General features: G+C 41.1%; 1 protein-coding gene across 1 annotated transcript; it reads right to left on the bottom strand.

Moving 5' to 3' along the window:
- Positions 1–10,088: 10,088 nt before the first annotated feature.
- Positions 10,089–15,989, bottom strand: LOC146274012 (uncharacterized). Its single transcript, XM_084704479.1, has 2 exons — positions 15,742–15,989; positions 10,089–12,073 (listed from the first exon to the last, which is right to left on the bottom strand). The coding sequence occupies exons 1-2, from the start codon at positions 15,932–15,934 to the stop codon at positions 11,013–11,015; spliced, it is 1,254 nt and encodes a 417-aa protein (XP_084560605.1). The 5' UTR covers positions 15,935–15,989; the 3' UTR covers positions 10,089–11,012.
- Positions 15,990–20,445: the final 4,456 nt, after the last annotated feature.

Here is a 20,445-nt window from a genome sequence, read left to right as displayed (position 1 = left end):
TGTAAAACAACATTAAACAGAAATGTTTTCTTTTAAATTATTAAAGAAAAAGCTTCTCTTATTTTTATCATTAACTAAAACTTCAAATGACAAAATGCCCCTTTTATTATGGGTAATGTAGAGTTGAAATATACAGTGCTGCAGGTTGTTAGTTATAATGTTGTTGTTGAACGGTGTGGTATGTTGATAACGTGCACAGACAGCGACGGAGAGAAAGGTGTGGAGAAAGGAAATAAACAGAATGTTGTTAGCTCTAAGAGTTTTTGTCCAATAATGAGAATATTAGTATAATATGCTACACATCCAAGGCTTGAAAATGGATAAATTTTAGTTGCATGTGCTCCCAAAATGTATCAGTGACCTCAAAACAAATTTGGGGAGCAATTACATTTTTTATTAACAGGATTAGACTAATGGCCAAAAAAAATTCTAAAGTAGGCATTGGTCAACGTGTGATTTTGGTGGTAGGTTATGTGCTGTTCCACTATAGAAAGCTGTGATTACCTGTGATTTAACATTTGGGTTAAGACGACACATGGCGGTCTTATGTTGACAGAAACTGCTTGACGTTTAAAATTGAGTGCTACAACTTCATTCATTTCTGAAGGGAAAACTACATTTTTAGCATTAAAAGAGAGAAAACAATTCCCTATTTTGTTTTAATTAAGGTTTACAAATTATATGAATTGGCAGTGACATTAAGGATAACTTTATTTTGTGAGCTACTGGTTACTTAAAAAATCAAGCTTGTATCCAATATCATATTCACATTTAAATAAAAATGTACATTTAAAATTTAAATGGATTAACCTAAACAAGTTGATCTCCAGACATGGGCTGTCAACGCATATTCTAAATTCGAATATATATTTGAATAGTGGTTAAAAACCAAATTTCGAATGTGAAAATTAATATTTGAATGTAAAATACACAACTGCAGCGCGTCTGTCTGCTTTGCGGGTGGGCGCGCGCCTCAGCGTCTGCTGACAGTTGACTTACGTGGAAGATGGCAGAAAGTGCAGAACCCAGCTTGACCACAGCAGAGAAAGTGATTGTAACCCCCCAAAAATCTAAAAAGTGATGTCTGGAAATATTTCGGATTTTGGTCAGTTGATGGTACACTTGTTGAGCCTGCAGCTAAAGTAGTGTGTAAACTATGTAAGCTGGAGTTAGCTTACCATTCAACAACTAGCAATAACTTGAACGTGCTGTATCTAACCAACTGTCTAACTTTCTTTCTCAGAACACCCTGCTTGACCCCAACCAATCGGGCTTCAAGACCGGCCACTCCACAGAGACTGCCCTCCTTTCAGTCACCACTGCCCTCCAGTCTGCCAGAGCGGCTTCGAGGTCATCCGTCATCATTCTGCTGGACCTTTCTGCAGCGTTTGATACGGTTAACCACCAGATCCTGCTCTCCAGACTTTCTGAGATGGGCATCACTGGCACTGCACTCCAGTGGATCTCATCCTACCTGTCGGGAAGATCATACCAGGTCTCCTGGGGAGGCAAACTGTCAGACCCTCGCCTGCTCTCCACTGGTGTCCCACAGGGCTCCGTCCTTGGACCTCTCCTCTTCTCCCTGTACACCACCTCACTTGGACCAATCATCACCTCCTATGGCTTCTCCTACCACTGCGACGCTGACAACACGCAGCTGTACCTGTCGTTCCCCCCGACCGATCCGGGGATCTCAGCTAGGATTGAGGCCTGCCTCGCAGACATCCGCCTGGATGACCGAGCACCACCTCCAGCTGAACCTCGCCAAAACAGAACTTCTCATCATCCCGGCCAAACCCTCCATCTCCCACAACCTCTCAATCACCCTGGGATCTGCAACGGTGACCCCCTCATCCTCTGCCAGGAACCTTGGGGTTACCATGGATGACGAGCTCTCCCTCATGGCCCACATTGCTGCGGTCTCCCGGTCATGTAGATTCACCCTCTACAACATCCGGAAGATCAGGAGATACCTCTCTGAGCACTCCACCCAGCTGCTTGTCCAAGCACTTGTCCTCTCCAAGTTGGACTACTGCAACTCGCTGCTCGCCGGTCTCCCAGCATGCGCAACCTGCCCTCTTCAGAGGATTCAGAACGCGGCGGCCCGCCTAGTCTACAATTTACCCAGACGCTCCCACGTTACCCTGCTCCTCATCTCCCTCCACTGGCTACCCATAACGGCCCGCATCAGATTCAAGACCCTGGTACTGACCTTCCGAGCAGTGAACAGGACTGCACCCGACTACATCAAGTCTCTCCTGCAGCCTTACACCCCCACCCACGGTCTTCTTCAGACAACCGCCTGGTGGTCCCACCGCTCAAGACCGCCCGATCCCAACACAAGCTTTTCTCCTGCCTGGCCCCCCAGTGGTGGAATCAACTCCCCACCTCCATCAGAGACAAAGACTGTCTCTCCACCTTCAAGAGAAGGCTCAAGACGCACTTGTTCCGGGAGTACAACGGTACTTAGGAATGGTTTGCTGAACCCAACACTGGTTTCCTCAAGGATCACAAAGACTCTTGCTTAGACTGTTGCTCTTGTTTGTTAGTAGTAGCTGATTTAAACTGTTTTCTATTTTAGTTAACCCTATTTTTATTGCTTTCCTACAGGTACACTTGCACTTAGAGTTTCATGTTGTTTAATTGTAACCTGTTTAACTACATGCTCTTATGGTTTCCTCCCTTTAACAATTATTTTTGGGTTGTTCACAATGTGCACTTCTTGTTTTAGCTACCCGCAATGCTTTGGGGTTATCTTGTTGTTATTATCAGTGACCTATGCACTTTGTAAAGCTCTCTCTTGGAAGTCGCTTTGGATAAAAGCGTCTGCTAAATGAATAAATGTAAATGTAGCAACTTGAGGCTACATCTCCATGTTTACCACAGCACAGCTCGCTTGGAGCGGTATACTGTAAAACTAATGTTAATATTTTTTTCAATCACTGAATTGCCATATTTGGGAGAAGAATCGCGACCTTAAATTGCTTGCTCAGAACTCAGCATTTGTTTATTGTTGTCGTTCATTTTACACCGCTATGCTCAGAGAGCGTGACGGTGCGGTAGAGAGAGAGAAAAAGAGAGTGCGTGTGTGCGATCGAGGGGCCGAGGTCTGCAGTTTTCGCCATGAGTTAATTAACTTATTTTTGTGTAGGTAATTTGTCAAATATGTTTAAACTTAAATAAATTAGGCCTACCAACCTACAGTATACAAGTAGTTGTGTTTCGTTGTATTAATTTATCCTGTTATTGACATACCTAATGTGCAACCAGAAATTTGAATATATTCGAATATATGTATATTTTTTCACATGTGCATGTAAGAAACATGATAGCTTGGCCTACGTTTGAGCCCAACGCAGCCACTACATCAAAAAGCGGATGGGTATGTTGGTCCCAATTTCAAAAAGGGGTGGGTGTGCGAACGCAAAATTACAGGTTTTGGCACATATAACTTGCCATATTCCAGAGATGTGAACACTGTTGTGCGCGAACTTTTTTTTGCAGGGGTACATGTGCCCCCAAGTGAAACAGTTTAGGAAAACAGACTTTTTTTTTACATTGGATCAGCACCCTCTGGTGCATAGCGGTCACTATACAGCCAGACAGCTGTTTTCTTCAAAATGTAATTGTTTCTATGATGGAAATTGCATATCAGCCATTAGAATGCTCTCTGCTCCCCCCTTCGGTGGTTAGTTGTTGTAAGTGAACCTCCGCTAAATCCAAGATGGACGACAGACATCCACACGCAGTGCCGGTCCTTCCCATAGGCCTGTGGTTCTCAATCCTGGTCCTCGAGACCCCCTGCCCTGCATGTTTTAGACATTTCCCTCCTCAAACACACCTGATTCAAATCAATGGGTTGTTATCAGGCCCATTTATTTGAATCAGGTGTGTTGAAGCAGGGAAATATCTAAAACATGCAGGGCAGGGGGTCCCGAGGACCAGGATTGAGAACCACTGCTATAGGCGACATAGGCAGCCGCTTAGGGCGGCATGAAGAAGGGGGTGGCAATTTCCCAAGTGCATCCATTAATTAACCCTCTTCACTACCAGCAGAGGGCGCCAACCGTGCCACATCATACATCCTTGTTGTGGTTGGGGGGGCGGCGCCCCAATTTGCGCCCCCTGGGGGGGTGGGGGTGCTGATGATCTTGCCTAGGGCGTAGGGGTGGGCAGTCATACCGGTATGAACGTGAATACCGCTATGGCATTGTGCCATGATATGGATTTTGCAATATCATGTATATCACGATATATTAATACATGTTTTAATGTTTTGTATTTATCTATGGCTTTATTAAAATGTAGCCAAGCCTTTGACCGCTTAGTACAGTCAGCCATCGTAGCTAGCAACTAGGGATGGGCATTCGATTAAATTGTCTTAATCGATCGTCAGTCATTCACATTTTATATTAAAATTCACTATTTATAGGCTTGATCTCAGGTTGAGTAACAATGTCAAACAAGTGTTGCAGTTGTTTGCTCTCCTCCTTTGAGCGAGAAATCTCCTTTTTGAACTCGGCAAACATTTTTTCAGCGGCTGCGAATATATCCAAAGCTGCCGTTGTTAGTCGCTCACTGAGAAAATCCCAGAACACATTTAGTTGAGACATTTTGGTGGTTAAAAACCTCGTATAGTTTACAAAAATTTAGTTAGAAGAAGTTAACTTTCTCCTTCTGAATGCACATTCTTTCTAACCGGATGTAAAGAAGTCAAGGTGTTTCGGTGATTAGTTCACTGGGTTCTTCGAACCAACAGATTCTGGCGTCATCTGCTGTGGTGGAGTTTATTAAATCATTGCTTGACTGCATAGACCCAGAGCTTTAGAAAAACATGCAATTTTCCATTTCAATGGCTCTGCATAGACCAATGATTAAGTAGACCAAGCATCAAAGCTGTTTACAGATGGTGTCCTGTTAGTTTCTATAGAAAGTGGTCAGTGGCAAAGCATATAGCCTAATTAACATGAGGTGGTATGTTTTCTGAAGAAAATGTGCATGTTTGCTGAAAGCGCTCGAAATAATGTTCTTTTGATAGCTTGAATCGGGATGAAGGTATAAATAATATAAAAGGTACTTGCAATCAAATTCAACATGCAGGAGGGAAGAATTAATGTCATTGTTTTGCAAAGTGTGACAGTTCCTTATTCTTGAAAAAATAATAAAATATGATGAAAATAATGTGTTCCATTCATTTTTTTCATGAAAAGTATAAACTATAAAAGATGGGGGTGTACAGCTGTAAACAGCTGGTAAGCCTAAAGACACTTATATTCGACGAACACTTGAAAATGAAAAATCTAATTGAAAACCACTGTCTTTTATTTGTTTGTTTGTTTTTTGACACTTTGAGCTGCCATACCATAATAATCACAAAAGTTATAATTGTCAAAGGCATAGCACTCAAGATCATGGCAGCCTCAATCACTACTAGTTCGGTTAGGAAGATTGAGACAAGACTAGAAAAAATAATGGTAACACTTTAGATAAGCTCACCAAATTCCTAATTTATTAACCAATTTGTTACTTATTAGTTAACGGTTTGTTCACCATTAGTTATTTGTTGTTCATACAAAATGTATCATTAGTAAAGCATTTGTTCACACAGTTAGGGTTAGGGTTCGGGTTTAGGGCTAGAGTTTAGGTTAAGGGTTTACGTTTTGGTTAAGGTTTAGCTTTACTAATGCTTTACTAATGATACATTTTGTATGAACAACAAATAACTAATGGTGAACAAACCGTTAGTTATTTGTTGTTCATACAAAATGTATCATTAGTAAAGCATTAGTAAAGCTAAACCTTAACCAAAACGTAAACCCTTAACCTAAACTCTAGCCCTAAACCCGAACCCTAACCCTAACTGTGTGAACAAATGCTTTACTAATGATACATTTTGTATAAACAATAAATAACTAATGGTGAACAAACCGTTAACTAATAGGTAACAAATTGGTTAATAAATTATGAATTTGGTGAGCTCATCTAAAGTGTTACCAAAATGAAAAGCAACCTCTGAAAAATGTTATCTTCAATAGCAATCTCCAAATATGTTACATATTTTCTCTGTGTTCTGAACGCCACACATGCAATATAAAGAAAAAAAATAGGTTCAATACATTTTAAATTGGAAGGGTTTCTCTGGTATACTTTACTGTTACTTAAGTTTGTGTGTACCCTTATGTGTGTACTTTTATGTGTGTATCCTTATGTGTGTGCCCATACTGCACCTGACCCAACATGGCTTCCACCATCATTGATTGTATTTACCCTTAAATATCAGTGCTGCCGAATGGGGTTGATTAAGATAGGATATATTTGATTGTTTGTAAATCCCCTAGATTATTGTATTATATTTATTACACCAAAGCATACAAAATCAGTGTGCTTGATCAAGTATTTTAATGTTACTGTGATTTGAGTGTGTGAGGCATCATCCTCTTGAAGCTGTGAGGACATTCAGTGTGGAGAGCTGCATCTGTCACATTGAGACTTCAACATCTGAGTCAGCTGTCTGCACCCTCACTGTTCAGTTACACCACTGACTGGACATTCTACTGTCTATGAGGTACACTGACTGTAGACTGTTTACTGTCTATGAGGTACACTGACTGTAGACTGTTTACTGTCTATGAGGTACACTGACTGTAGACTGTTTACTGTCTATGAGGTACACTGACAGATTTACCCTCTTCTACATGTTCTCTCTGTCTCACACACCCACATCCCCCTCCTCTCTTTGCCCAAAATGATTTTTCTGTCTATCTTTCCTTTTAGTCACTGCTGCTGTTCTTCAAAAAAACAAAACAAAGTGGCATGAAATAATATTTATCATGCCACCAAATACAGATTAAAACTGAAGTACAGTAACAAGCCTGGTTTTAAAATGTAAGTAGAAAGTACAGCAATTTTTGTAAAAATATTTTTGGACCAGACACAGTAAAGTAGCTTACCCATATCATAAATATCAACAGTAATGAAGTATTTGTATTTCGTTACTTCCCATCTCTGGCTGTCTGACTGATGAACAAGGGAAACCTCAATGTGAGTAACATCATGTACAGAACTGGTTCATATACATGGAGTCACAGTTAGCTTTAACCTGCATGGGCAGCCATCTTTTGACGTCCACTGTGTCCTTGTGAATAAAATATGTAATTGTCATATTTGGTCTGCCCTATCAGATAAAAACACTAACCTCAGAACAACTGATTTATATTGTAGATTTCTGTGGAATATGCATAAATGGCAGAAATGTATGTTTTCTTGTTTTGAGCACTGTCTGCAAGGTAGTAAACCCCCCTGAACAGAAACCCGCCACCAAGATCCACTATAGAGTTGATAGAGCAATAGAGACACTGCTGCGGATGATAATGAGCAGCAAGCAGACAGGCAGGAAGAGGTTTTGCACCTCTGAACGTGTCAGCATGTTACCTGGAAACAGCAGACATGGCAAAGGGCTGAAAACAGAAGCCCTTTTCTTCATCTACCTATCCTTCAGCCACTGCCTTCCTTCCCATTCTAAAGAGTGATACAAGAGAAGACTGGAGGCTGTGCAGCTATATAACCAGACAGGGTAGCAGTGTCTGGTCATGTAACCTATATATAGACAAGGTAGCAGTGTCTGGTCATGTACCCTATATATAGCAATGTCTGGTCATGTAAATGTATATTATATTAAATATACATTAAAAAAATAAGATATAAAGAAAATTGCAATTTGATTTGTGCAATGTACAATGAGCAATAAGTGAAGGATGAACTTTATGACAGTGTTAGTGGCAGTTGGGAGTTCTGGGCTTTGTTGATGAGGCCAGTTGCAGACAGAAAGAAACTGTTCTTGTGGTGTAGGGTTTGGGTCCTGATGGTCAGCAGCCGTCTGCCAGGGGAAAGTGACTGTAACCGTGTGTCCAGGGTGGGAGGAGTCAGACACAATCTTCTTTGCTCGCCACAGGGACCTTGAAGTGTGCATGTCCTCGAGGGTAGGCAGATTGCAGCCAATCACCTTCTCAGCAGCGGGGATGATCCGCTGCAGTCCGCTCTTGTCCTTGGCAGTGGCAGCAGCGTACCAGATGGTGATAGAAGAGGTGAGGATGGACTCAATGATGGCTGTGTAGAAGTGCACCCTCATTGTCTTTGGCAGGTTGAACTTCTTCCGCTGCCGTAGGAAGTACATCCTCTGTTGTGCTTTCTTGGTGACGGAGCCGATGTCAGTTCTCACTTGAGGTCCTGGGAGAGGATAGTGCCCTGGAAGCCGAAGGACTCCACAGTGTTGACTGGGGAGTCACACAGGGTAATGGGGGTGGGTGGAGCTGTTTCCACAAACATCTTTACTGTCTTGATAGCGTTTAGCTCCAAGTTGTTCTGGCTGCACTGATCTATTTTATTTGTATGTAAAGCTATTATAACAAAATTACATGTTTACAATAAATGTCTAGTCTTTTAAGGTGAAGTAACTCACAGGTTTATCCTGGAGTTTGCTCTCGTCTCTACTGAATTAGAGAGAGCAGCTTTGAATAATTTGTCTGCACAGACATGGAGTAACCTAATGATAGTATGGTATGGCTTGCATAATTGCATTTGTTTCAGGGTAGTTTGTTGTGGTTGTGTCTCGGTGTTACTGGCAGGTAAAGTTCAACATTAAAGCAGCACAGTACTTCCTTTGACGCCATGGATGCGCTTGCAGCACTGTAGCTTGACTCAGCTAGACGTTACTGAAAATGAGACAATAATTTGACGCTGAAACATAAAAAATACTCTCACAAAACATGACTTCCTCCGCTGGGCAAAGGAGACAGCAGAAACTTCACCCCTCACGAGGGAAAGCTAATAGGGAAAGCTAATAAGCTGAATCCACCGAGCCCAACTTGCACAAACACGGCAAGTAACAACTCGTGTCAGTCGGACTCTGCAAGGTACTGTACTGACTCTGTACTGTACTGACTCTGTGCTGTACTGACTGTGTTGTACTGACTCTGTGCGGTACTGTACTGACTCTGTACTGACTCTGTGCGGTACTGTACTGTACTGACTCTGTACTGTACTGATTGTGCGGTACTGTACTGACTCTGTACGGTACTGTACTGTACTGACTCTGTGCGGTACTGTACTGACTCTGTATGGTACTGTACGGTACTGTACTGTACTGACTGTGTACGGTACTGGTACTGAATTAATAAAACTCAGAAAAGACAATCAAGACAACCACACTAACCGGCCCTTGGCCATGTGGAACTATCTATTTCGGACATGAAAGACCAGCTGGTAGAACACGAAGAAAGAATGGGAAGAATAGAGGAGAGAATCAGCACATCTGAGGATACGCAGATGTCATAGGGCATTTAGGTACCTACTGCACCGTGATATTGAGCTCTTGACACAGCGTGATGACCTCCAAAACAGGCTGAGAAGAAATAATATCAGGATCTCTCAAATCCCAGAAGACACTGAGGGAAGAGATATGGCTGGTTTTGTTAAAGACCTGGGGCCTCATGTATAAATTATTGGGCAGTTTACATACCATGGCGTACGGCCAAAACTTGAATTGTACCTACGCACAGACATTTTTACATACAATGTTACCTCTAAGCTGCAGACCAGTTGAAGGACCCGGGCACAAAATAAATCTTTAATTATCATTTTATAAGAACTATAAATGTTCAGTTGATCAGTTAAATGCGGCGAAGCCCACGCAAGCTTTTAACAAAACGACAACCCTGGCTCAGCTCAAGCTTTGACTAGCAACGAAAATCAGGAACATTACCTTTGCAGGCGCCCAATAAAAGGGCAATTTTACATTTAAACACGAATGGCTTGATGAAATTGTTCAAATGAACACAAGCAATGGTCCAGGTAGGCTGGTGAAGTTTTCTGATATATTTAGCTACGAAGAAGCTAGCGGAGTTCTCTGCAAACTTTGCTCCGAGTACTGAGGTTTGAAACAGCTCAGTGCAGATTTCTAATTGCTCAGTGCTGCAAGACATTAGAAGGAACATTGTTCCAGACAGAAGCTGAGCTGACAACTAGCTTAATTGTAGTTATATTCGTTGCATTCTGGGTACAGAGGTGAGAGCTGTTCCAGGACCAGTGGACACCAAAAGGGCATCCTGTTTTTACAACAACAGAACCAAACAGAGAAAGAGTTTGCTTGAAGGTTACTCCTCACCTCAAAGTCTGCAAAGGAGGGTTGGGCTGGCAAAAAGTAGCAGACAAACTTAATGTGTAGTAGTGATCACGTTACATATTTGATCACATATTAAAGTATGCTAAGCCTGTATGTTTTTGTATTTTCATAATCACTTTATCATCTTTAATGTCATATAATTTAATGTGCTTCAAACAAATTAATGATATAAATAACACCTTCTTGAGAAAATCGAAATTTCTCAAAAAGTATAGTATCAGGCTGTGCTAAAGGATCCTGTCCATCATGCAGCACCTTCTATAACAGGCTTCCAGACGTGGCTGTGACACACTTCCCTGTATCATCTCTGCTGAAAAAGCCACAATCAAATCAGGTTTACATAAAATAAGCCAGCTCCCGAGCAGGTCTAAGTTAAGGGACATGTTGCTATGACAGCAAGTCCAGGAGGGGCGTCGAAGAACCTAACAATCCAAGATCATGTCAAATCATCATTAATTAAATCAGTTAGTGACAACACGAAAAACGGACCCCAAGGATAAAGTCACTTATAGAAACAACCCAGTAACACTGGAAATCAAGGTTGACAACTCTACACTGCTTGGCCACAGGGACACTGCAGCTATGCAGCTCAGAAGAACTAGGTATACCTCAGCCATCCATCAATAGAACATATAACAATGCATCAAACAATATTTCCTTTGCTACATTTCTGACATTGATGGGGTTTCTCTCCTGTGTGCGTCCTCATGTGCACAACCAGACCATACTTTATATAAAACTGTTTGTTACATTATTGACATTGATAAGGTTTCTCTCCTTTGAGTGTGTCCTCATGTGCACAACCAGATTATACTTCATAGAAAACTGTTTCTTACATTGTTGACATTGATAAATTCTCTCCTGTGTGTGTCCTCATATGAGTAACCAGATTATCCTTCTGAGCAAACCGTTTGCTACATTCCTGACATAGATAACGTTTCTCTCCTGTGTGTTTTCTCATGTGAAAAAACAAAACACTTTTGTCACTAAAGATTTTGTTAAATTTTTGACACTGACATTGTTTCTCTCTTGAGTGTGCCCTGATGTGTCTAACCAAACCATATGGACGACCAAATGATTTGTTACATTGTTGACATTGATATGGTTTCTCTCTTCTGTGTGTCATCACGTGATCACGTAAAGTCTCCCTTCGAGTGGATAATTTGCTGCATTCCTGACACTGATATGGTTTCTCTCCTGTGTGTGCCCTCATGTGTATAACCAAACCACAGGGACGAGTAAATGATTTGTTACATTGTGGACACTGATATGGTTTCTCTCCTGTGTGTGTCCTTGTGTGGTTTACCAGATGACCCTTCTGAGCAAACCGTTTGCTACATTCCTGACATTGATACGGTTTCTCTTCTGTGTGTGTCCTCATATGATAAACCAAAGCACTTTTTCCACTAAAGGTTTTGTTACATTCTTGACACAGATGTTTTGTTTTTCCTGTGTGACCTCTCTGTGGCATATGTTCCCTTGGAAGAGCCTTATTGTTTTGTGTTCTATTCAGAAGAAGCAGCACTCCTCCATGTTCCTCCTCCAAACTCTGAGCAGTAGGACAGTCTGGAGCTTCAACAGAGAGGGGCTGAGAGTCACTGCCTGGTTCTGGTGCTGCATAGTCTTGTCCATCAGGCTCTGCTTTGATTTGCTCCTCAGTTGTGTTGCTGGGTAGAGAGTCTCCTTCTCTGTTCTCCACTTTAACAGTTTGGTCAAGATGTGAACATTCAGAGGAGCCTTCCTGATCCCAGTCATGTTTCACACTGGTAGAAGTGAACATGGAGTCTGTAGTTTCAGACTGCAGTCCTTGGAGCTGGTCTTCCTCCTGACTGGTCCAGAGCTCCTGTTCCTCTTTAATCTGTTGGGGTTCCGGGAGAGAGAGCTGCTGCACATCTGGGGGAAAGAAGAGTATGTTTGTGATCAACTAAGTCATTTTGCAACTCAACATGTCTGACAATTAGACCAGATGTTGTGACAGGGATGGAAATTAGCACCCGCCACCAGCCAAATGCGGGTGATTTTGTGTTCTGGCGGGTAAACTCACTTCACCTACCAGCCACCGTGGCGGGTAAATTAAATTATTACACGGCTGTTCTTCATGCTTCATTCTGCGGTCTATTATTTATCGATAAAAGACCGTTGCTATGTATTATCGACCGCTGTCAAGAAAAGTGGCCTTTTTGCCTCGGATTCACGTCTAATGTAGCACTCCACAAGTCGTCCGGTAACTTTTCAACCCCAGCGTACTCCGTTGCTTAGCGACGTCAGCTGATTTGAAGCCTAAAGAATGTTCAACGTCTATTGCGAACTATTTCTCTGCTGATGAGCACTACGAATGGTAACATATAAATTGTAAAAAGACACACTGTTTTAAGTAATTTTTTGGCAAGTAGCCGTGTTATAAGCGGGATAATGTTGTCATTATCGGGAAAATAAGCCCCTTCAGAGCAAAGCTGCTGTAAATTGTACTGGGAGTGGGGAGGATGGGTGTAGGAATGTTAGTTTGTTGTTTAATCTGCCGTACTCATTTAATGAAATGTATATCAGTTTGTGGTTTGTGTATGTAAAAGAAATAAAGAGAAAGTGTCAGTGTTTCATTGAGACTTTAGATTAAATAAACTGCTTAAATATTGTAGATTGTAATTTTCACATGCAGTTACACATTGTTGGTTAAAAACAAGAAAGTGGCTGGTAAAAACATTGAGTGGCTGGTAGATTTTGAAATCCACCAGCCACAGTGACCGGTGGACATTTTTTTAAAATTTCCATTCCTTTATTGTCATCTCCATGGGTTAAAGGGAAGAAGAAGAAAAAATCCGCACAGGGTGAACAGTGGCTAAGAAATTGTTAATGTCAAGTCATGTTCCGCAATAAATGTGCACAAACGTATTTCTAAGTGGCAGACACGGTCAGTCATAGACAACGTTGTGTCAGCTGTAACAGTTGTTCCCGGCTACATTGTGGTAAGTTTGAGTGCACGGGCAGCGGCTCTATGACCGGGGTCTAACTCATGACGAGCAAGCACTTTCTTACCGCTGCTGGCATATAGTAGCTTCCTCAAGCAAAACGTGCAGAAACGAGCACCAGGCTCTCTCAGTTTCTTGCACCGACTGCCAAAAGGCTCGCCGTCTCTATCTTCTTCTATCCATGCCCAGCGCCATTTATTTTTGAGTCATTTATCTATGGGTAGGACGTAATTTCCAGGCTTCATGATTTTGCGCTCCATGCTTTCACCGGCAACGCTAACGTGACGTATGGATCTCGTTCACACTGTATTGCCAGGACCCCCCTGCTCTGCTTCTGATAGGCTTGTAATGTTAGTTATAGCTGCGTTTCTCTCATATGATTGGTAGGTGAAATCAATTGACTCTGAAATATTAAACCGCATGCAAGTTCCCAAAAGAATGTGTTCCCATGGCCGCAATTAAAATAATTCCCACCTATAGTATCCAATATCACATTCACATTGAACAATTTTTAATTGTAATGGATAAACTTGCACAAGTTGATCTCCCCCACAAAAATGGTCACATATGTGATAGTTCGAATGCGGGTCTCACAGAACATGTGCGATTTCAAACATTCCAACCAACGTCGGAAATACACAAAGTGTAGCTCCCTCCAGTTAACAGACACGGACACAAGGCGTTCTTGTCTACGGGCATTTATTAGTTCAATCATGTCATCCTCGATGTCATCAAACATGCAGTGAGAACTAAATAAAACATAAAATTATCACATAAGTCACAGAAATAAGAATATTCTCACAGAGAATAGCGCATTAATAATTAAGAAACACAACGTTAGATTGACTGTTAATAAACCGTCACACAGTTATGCTTTAGTTTACATTGATAACTACACATTGAAAAACTATGCATACCTCATTGGCCGCGTTAACTCCAGGGGAGTAAAAACAAACAGGTAACAAAGGCAACTTCTCTTCCGTGTGCCTCTCGGTAAACTTACAAATATAATGATATTACCAAAAACCCGAAGTTAGCTCGACATGCGCTACATGACATTCTCTGATGATACGATACTGATGTAACTCGGCCTATTTAAAGGTCTCTGACAGTCAGAATCACTGTTTACAGGCAAAGGTCGAGCTGGTCTTTGGTCAGATGTGTATATATTGACCATTTTAGAGCTAAATACTCTTGCTACAGCCTGTGTTTTGAGTGACTTTGCATGGGGTTCCAACACATTTGGATTCAAGTTCAAGTATTGCCACTGCATTTCAGTCAAAACTGAAGTCTGTGTCAAGTGTAGATGGGAAAAGCTTTATTTTTCACCACTGACATGGAACCTTTTTCACTTTTACAGGTCATGCAGAGGCCTGCTCAACAGAGTGCAACAGAGCATAATGAGAGCAACAGGAGAGGATGCTGAGTGTAACGAAGGATGCAATAGAGAATGCTGAGGGCAACACAGACCCCTTGCTGGATAGCTCCTCTTCAGCCCTGCCCCCAAGACAGATTCATCCAGCTGGCCTGGACGCCTGCCTGTCCCTGCCTTGATATCTCAGAAGATCACAGAATTACAGCTGTTTAAGCTTCAGCCAAATCTTATTAAGCTTGCCACAGAACAAATGGCTTACTTTCCTAAACAGTAACTGACTACAATGGTTCTCAACACTGAGAATAGCTCAGTAGGTTGAGACAGTGCACTGCAAGGAGCAAGGTCACAGGTTCAAATCCATCCGCAGTCTTTTGGCCAGTCATAATTTTGATTATTTGTTTAGGTAAACAGAATGACATCATTCTGATATACCATGTTCAATTTCACCTTGAAATGTCAACTGTTTCTTAACCTTTGTCCCAAAGCTGACCAAAGCTAATACTCAAATCACAGTTGGAGCACAGCTAGATAATCAGCGTCAGCGCCCCTTGGGTACCCAGCATGCAGTGCGGTATGTCAAATAGGCAAGGACTTGTGGAAAATAGTACTTCTGCATTGTACATTTTTATAATATTTTGCCATTTTGAGGAGGAACCCGCATCGCTGCTTGCAGCTATATTTTTACTATTTTTTCATATCCAAAAATAAAACATCACTCACCTTTACTCCATGTTTAAGTGACAAAATATATATATGTTACTTGTTAATACAGTTAAGTAAATAGTGAATGACACTGTCTTGACGATTAATTGTTCAAATAAAAGTAAAATTAGTCGATTATCAAAATAATAGTCTATTGCAGCCCTATAGTCTACATCCAAAGTCACTGTCGTGAAACTGAACTCTTCTTACAAACTGTTGTTTAACGGATGTTTCGAGGTCAAATTAAAAACCTTTGAAAACGCCTAATATTTGCAAAAATTGCTGATATTATTGTGCAGTAGTAGTAGTAGTAGCAGCTAGGGACACAGCGAGCGTTAGTGCTCTCTGCTAGTAAACCAAACACCTGAAACGGGTCTCACTACATTCTGCTTCTATCTATTTAATACTCAAATTTTGACACGACACCTGGGTATGGCCGTGCTAGACCAAACATATAATTCAGGATATAATGAATATAGATACAGCAGATTATAATCAACTGTAGTTATTAATCGAACCTGTTGGGTGAAGCTTTATCTCAGGTTGAGTAACAATGTCCAACAAGCGTTGCAGTCGCGCGCTCTCCTCCTTTGAACGATAAATCTCCCCTTCGTACTCTGCAAACAGTTTTTCAGCGGCCGCAAATATCTCCAAAGCTGCCGTTGTTAATCGCTCATTGAGAAAATCCCTGAACACATTTAGTTGAGACATTTTGATGGTTAAAAACCTAGTATAGTTTACAAAGCTGTAGTTAGATGAACTTAGCTTTCTCCTTCATGCGCGTTCTTTCTAATCGGATGTAAACAAGTCAAGGTGTTCCGGTGTTACCGCCCAACGTTTTTTGTTGTTGCAAAAACACAAATAATTACAATACAGTATTGATACAGTACGTAAACAAATATAAACCCATTAACAAACAAAAAAACATAAACAAACAAAATATTTCACCATGCTAAGTTCTCTCAGGGGTCCAGTGAAGTTTCAACTCTGACACGTGTTTGTGTTGATGTAGGCTAGTGAGTGGAATTTAACATCACACTCTTAAAATGATGAAGATGGGTTATGATTATGTATTTGTCTGATTTAAAATGAAACTGTCATTCATCTTTTTATTATTATACTAAATTCTAAATTACTGGAAACCATATCTAAAGCTGTTGACTATTATTACCACTAAACGGTAGAAGATATTAAGCCTAAAGTGTGAAGATTTGGATATTAGGGGCTGAGGAATGCGGGAGAAGACTAGTTGTAGTTATTGTAAATGACTTCACAACCATTTCTTACGGTTGCAAATGTTTGATATGCTTTGTTTCCTTATTTCCCGTTTTATATGGTATTTGCTTTTATTTTGAAATGATGGCGTAACAAGCTGCTTCTAGGTGCTGTGATCGGACTTCCCTGCAGATGAAGAAGAAGTCGAAGAAGAGTTTGTGAAAGATAGCGCATGAGTAAAATAATTAGTAGAAGTGTAATAAATACGGAGAAGATCATTCATATTTAGCAACTGGTTGATGAGGGAACAAGATTTGTTTGATTAATGTGTTTAAGTTGTTAATATTTCACGTTTATAATAATTTGCTATGCGCATATGTTTATTGCAAATGCCATTGATAAAACGTGTCGTTTTGTCGCTAGCTATATTGAAAGGTAATGGAAGCACATCACGTAAGAGTCACTAATTTCAATGTATTTGTATCTTCAGCTCTTACGGTGTGTTCCCAACACAAGGTTTTAATAAAGGATTGTGAACCATCAGTGAAAGAGAAGATGGTACCATCTTATTCAACCGGGGATGCTACAGTTATGCTTCTTCCTTCACAGGCAAAAGGGCCCAGCTATAAATCTAGAGGCACGTTTACGTCCCTATGCCAGTATCTGCAGCTGAGTGGTCAGTACTACCAGCCCGTATTGGGAGAAAGGTCTTTGTATAAAAAACATCTGTAATCTAAAACCCCCAGAACAAGGGATTTAGGCCAAATACCCCTACCTCTTACCCCTAGCCCTTAAGGCCCTTGCACACTGAGTCCGAAATTCATATCCGAAATGTTCGCACGTTAAAAAATTAATACAACCTCATGTTATGTCAATCGCGCTTGCACACTGCCTCCGAAACTTTCGTCCGTCAAAAAAAAGTTAGGATCGGGTTCGATTTTCAGCGTTTTTTGCATCCGTAGCCAGCATTTTGATAGTTTTTAAAAAAAATTCAGAGCCACCGAATTTTGAGGCTGACGATTGCGAAAAAACGCATACGAAAATTTCAGACTCGAGGCCGAATTATACTTCTCCGACTCCGTTACGGACAGACGCACGCACGGAGTCGGACGGATTGGTTGAATTTATACTAATCCGAAGGCTTTGCGTGCTGAAAGCAAATCACAGCCAGAACAACAGATACGGACACATTCAATAGGGTTAAAACCTTAACCCTATTGAAAATCTATGGAGTATTGTGAAGAGGAAAATGCGATATGCCAGACCCAACAATGCAGAAGAGCTGAAGGCCACTATCAGAGAAACCTGGGCTCTTATAACGACTGAGCAGTGCCACAGACTGATCGACTCCATACCACACTGCATTGCTGCAGTAATTCAGGCAAAAGGAGCCCCAACTAAGTATTGAGTGCTGTACATGCTCATACTTTTCATGTTCATACTTTACAGTTGGCCAATATTTCTAAAAATCCTTTCTTTCTATTGGTCTTAAGTAATATTCTAATTTTCTGAGGTACTGAATTTGGGATTTTCCTTACTCAGTTATAATCATCAAAATTAAAAGAAATACAATTTGAAATATATCAGTCTGTGTGTAATGAATGAGTATAATATACAAGTTTCACTTTTTTAATGGAATTAGTGAAATCAACTTTTTGATGACATTCTAATTATATGACCAGAGGCCTGTTCCATAAAGCGAGTTTACCGAATAAGCCAAACTTATGTTGGTTAGTCTGACTCATTTCTAATTAATTCGGTTCCATAAAGCTAGCTCAACGTAGTTCGAACTCGGTTACTATGGCAACTTAGGCTGCAAAACTAGTCTGGTCAGGGTCAGACTAACTGTCAGGCTTAACGTGACTTGGTGCTTAACCAGACGTTCCTGTAACACTGACCCTAACGGGAAAACGATGATTTACCACGTATATTCTAATTTTCTTACTCTCATCAGTTCAATATGTTCAACATTTATAGAAAATCAACTTAAATAGCCTACATAGCTACATTTAGCCTAATGCATTAAACAATGAAGAACAATGCTTTGATAGGCTGCACGACAGCCGTTAAATGTATGGATGTTGATACTTGATAATGTATTGATTAATAATAGGCTATTTTTTTTTTTTTTTCAAAAAATTTAATTTAGATGAGTTTAGAGGGTGTTTTTTGATCAACGAAGTAAAGGTCTAAAAAGGTCCTCCTACGTTGCCTGTCATTCACAACGTCAATCATGGTGTGTCATTTTATTTTGATTGAAAAGGTGGATGAGGGAGCTGTCATTGTACACGATTTAAAGGGAACGTTTTTTCTGGAAGAAGTCACATGGCCGTGTGCATTGCTTTTGACATGGTGGATTGTATGATCCATGTTTTACCTTTCGGGCTGCTTAAGAATAGGGTGCACACGCAATTAGCTTGACTACTTAAATATGACTTGAATTAGTAGGACTGCGTAAGCTGAAATTGGCCTTTATGGAATCGTTTCAGCACTTTATAATTAAACTTATTCAAGTCTGGTTTAGGACTTTAAGTCTAGCTTTTTTGAGCGGCCTTTATGGAACAGGCCCCAGCACCTGTAGTTAGAGGTGCCGGCAATGTCAGAGGGAGGGCCAGTTGGTGATGAAAGTGGGCCGGTATTTTGGACCATCACAACCCCGTCGGCCCACCGGGGATTCCCCTGGTATCCCCAATGGCGAAATGAGACCCCACTTGGTTACGGCTAAGGCCGCAATATGCTTCTCCGACTCCGTTTACGGATGGGCGGGCCGACGGATACGGACAGATAGACTTTGTTTATGGTTCTCTGTAGGCTGTGGATGCTGAAAACAATTCACTGCCAAAACAGTAGGTGGCGCAGTGTTTTTTGTTGAAGACGACCTTAGAGAAACCGTCTTTGTGTGGAAGTCATCGAGTGTTTATTTACCTAGATTATCGAAAAGTCATAGCAAATTTACAGCAACTACACTGCCCATTTCTCGTCACATTAATTCAGATGCTGTTTTCCATGTACTGTTTAGCTGAAATATGAATTGGTAAAACTTACAGCAATGGCACTCAAAGGATTCTGTTTGTCTTGTTGGCCACAGCAACCACGCCCCCGCCCCTGAAGCAAGCAGTTCTTACTATGGACCAATCACAGCCAGGGGGGTATCCGAAATTAAGACGGATAGTTTGGAAATTTAGGAGGTGCACGTCAAGCTCTCCGGGGCTCTCGGTGTAGTGTAAACTGGCAGTTTTTACATGATGTACAGGACTGTGTAGAGCACAAAACCAGACAGTCAATTTTGTTATCAATTATTAAGCCTAAAATATTACATTTTATGGGACTCTCTGGATGATCTGTCCGCCATTGTTGCAGGTTAACCAGGAATCACATACCACTAGGTTTCAAGTAAGCTCCCGAAAACACTTGGTTTTAAGGGGTGTATGCCCCTTCGTCTTGGCCCAACCCCTCAATCAAAAAGAGTATTGGGACACCACTTACTTTCACGTGAAGGCACACAACTAAGGGCTAGGGGTAAGACAAAGTATTGGGATTTGACCCAATTGGTTGAGGATGCAGAGAATCTGTGACCATCACAAAAGTACCAACAGCAAAGTAACACAAAATAATAGGGAGTAAATATATAAGTGAAATATCCGGATGAAAAATGTCAGTCTGCTCCCGGGACCAGCTCAGAATTGTTGGGATTTGTGTGTCACCTTGAAGCTCAATAAACATTTTTGCATCGAACATTGCATTCCAGTGCTGTTCCTAACTTGAAAATTGGTTGAAGACTGTTGGAGGACTTTTGTAGATTATAGAAACTTCAGCAAATCTAAATAAAATGACACTTCTTTCAAATCGCCAAACTGGTTTCCAGATTATCTAGTTTCCAGATTATCTGGTTTCCAGATTATCTAGTTTCCATAAGCATGCCTGCTGTGTGTTCACCTAACAGCAGCAGCTGCCGTCTGCCTCTTATCACCAGATTTGTCACTAATTCCCAAACATGCTACAGGCAA

The sequence above is a fragment of the Hypomesus nipponensis genome, chromosome 9 (assembly GCF_054491055.1).
Source record: "Hypomesus nipponensis isolate SF chromosome 9, ASM5449105v1, whole genome shotgun sequence".
Classification (NCBI taxonomy): domain Eukaryota; kingdom Metazoa; phylum Chordata; class Actinopteri; order Osmeriformes; family Osmeridae; genus Hypomesus; species Hypomesus nipponensis.
The sequence above is the reverse complement of the archived record's forward strand: the minus strand, read 5'-3'. Positions and strand labels throughout refer to the sequence as shown.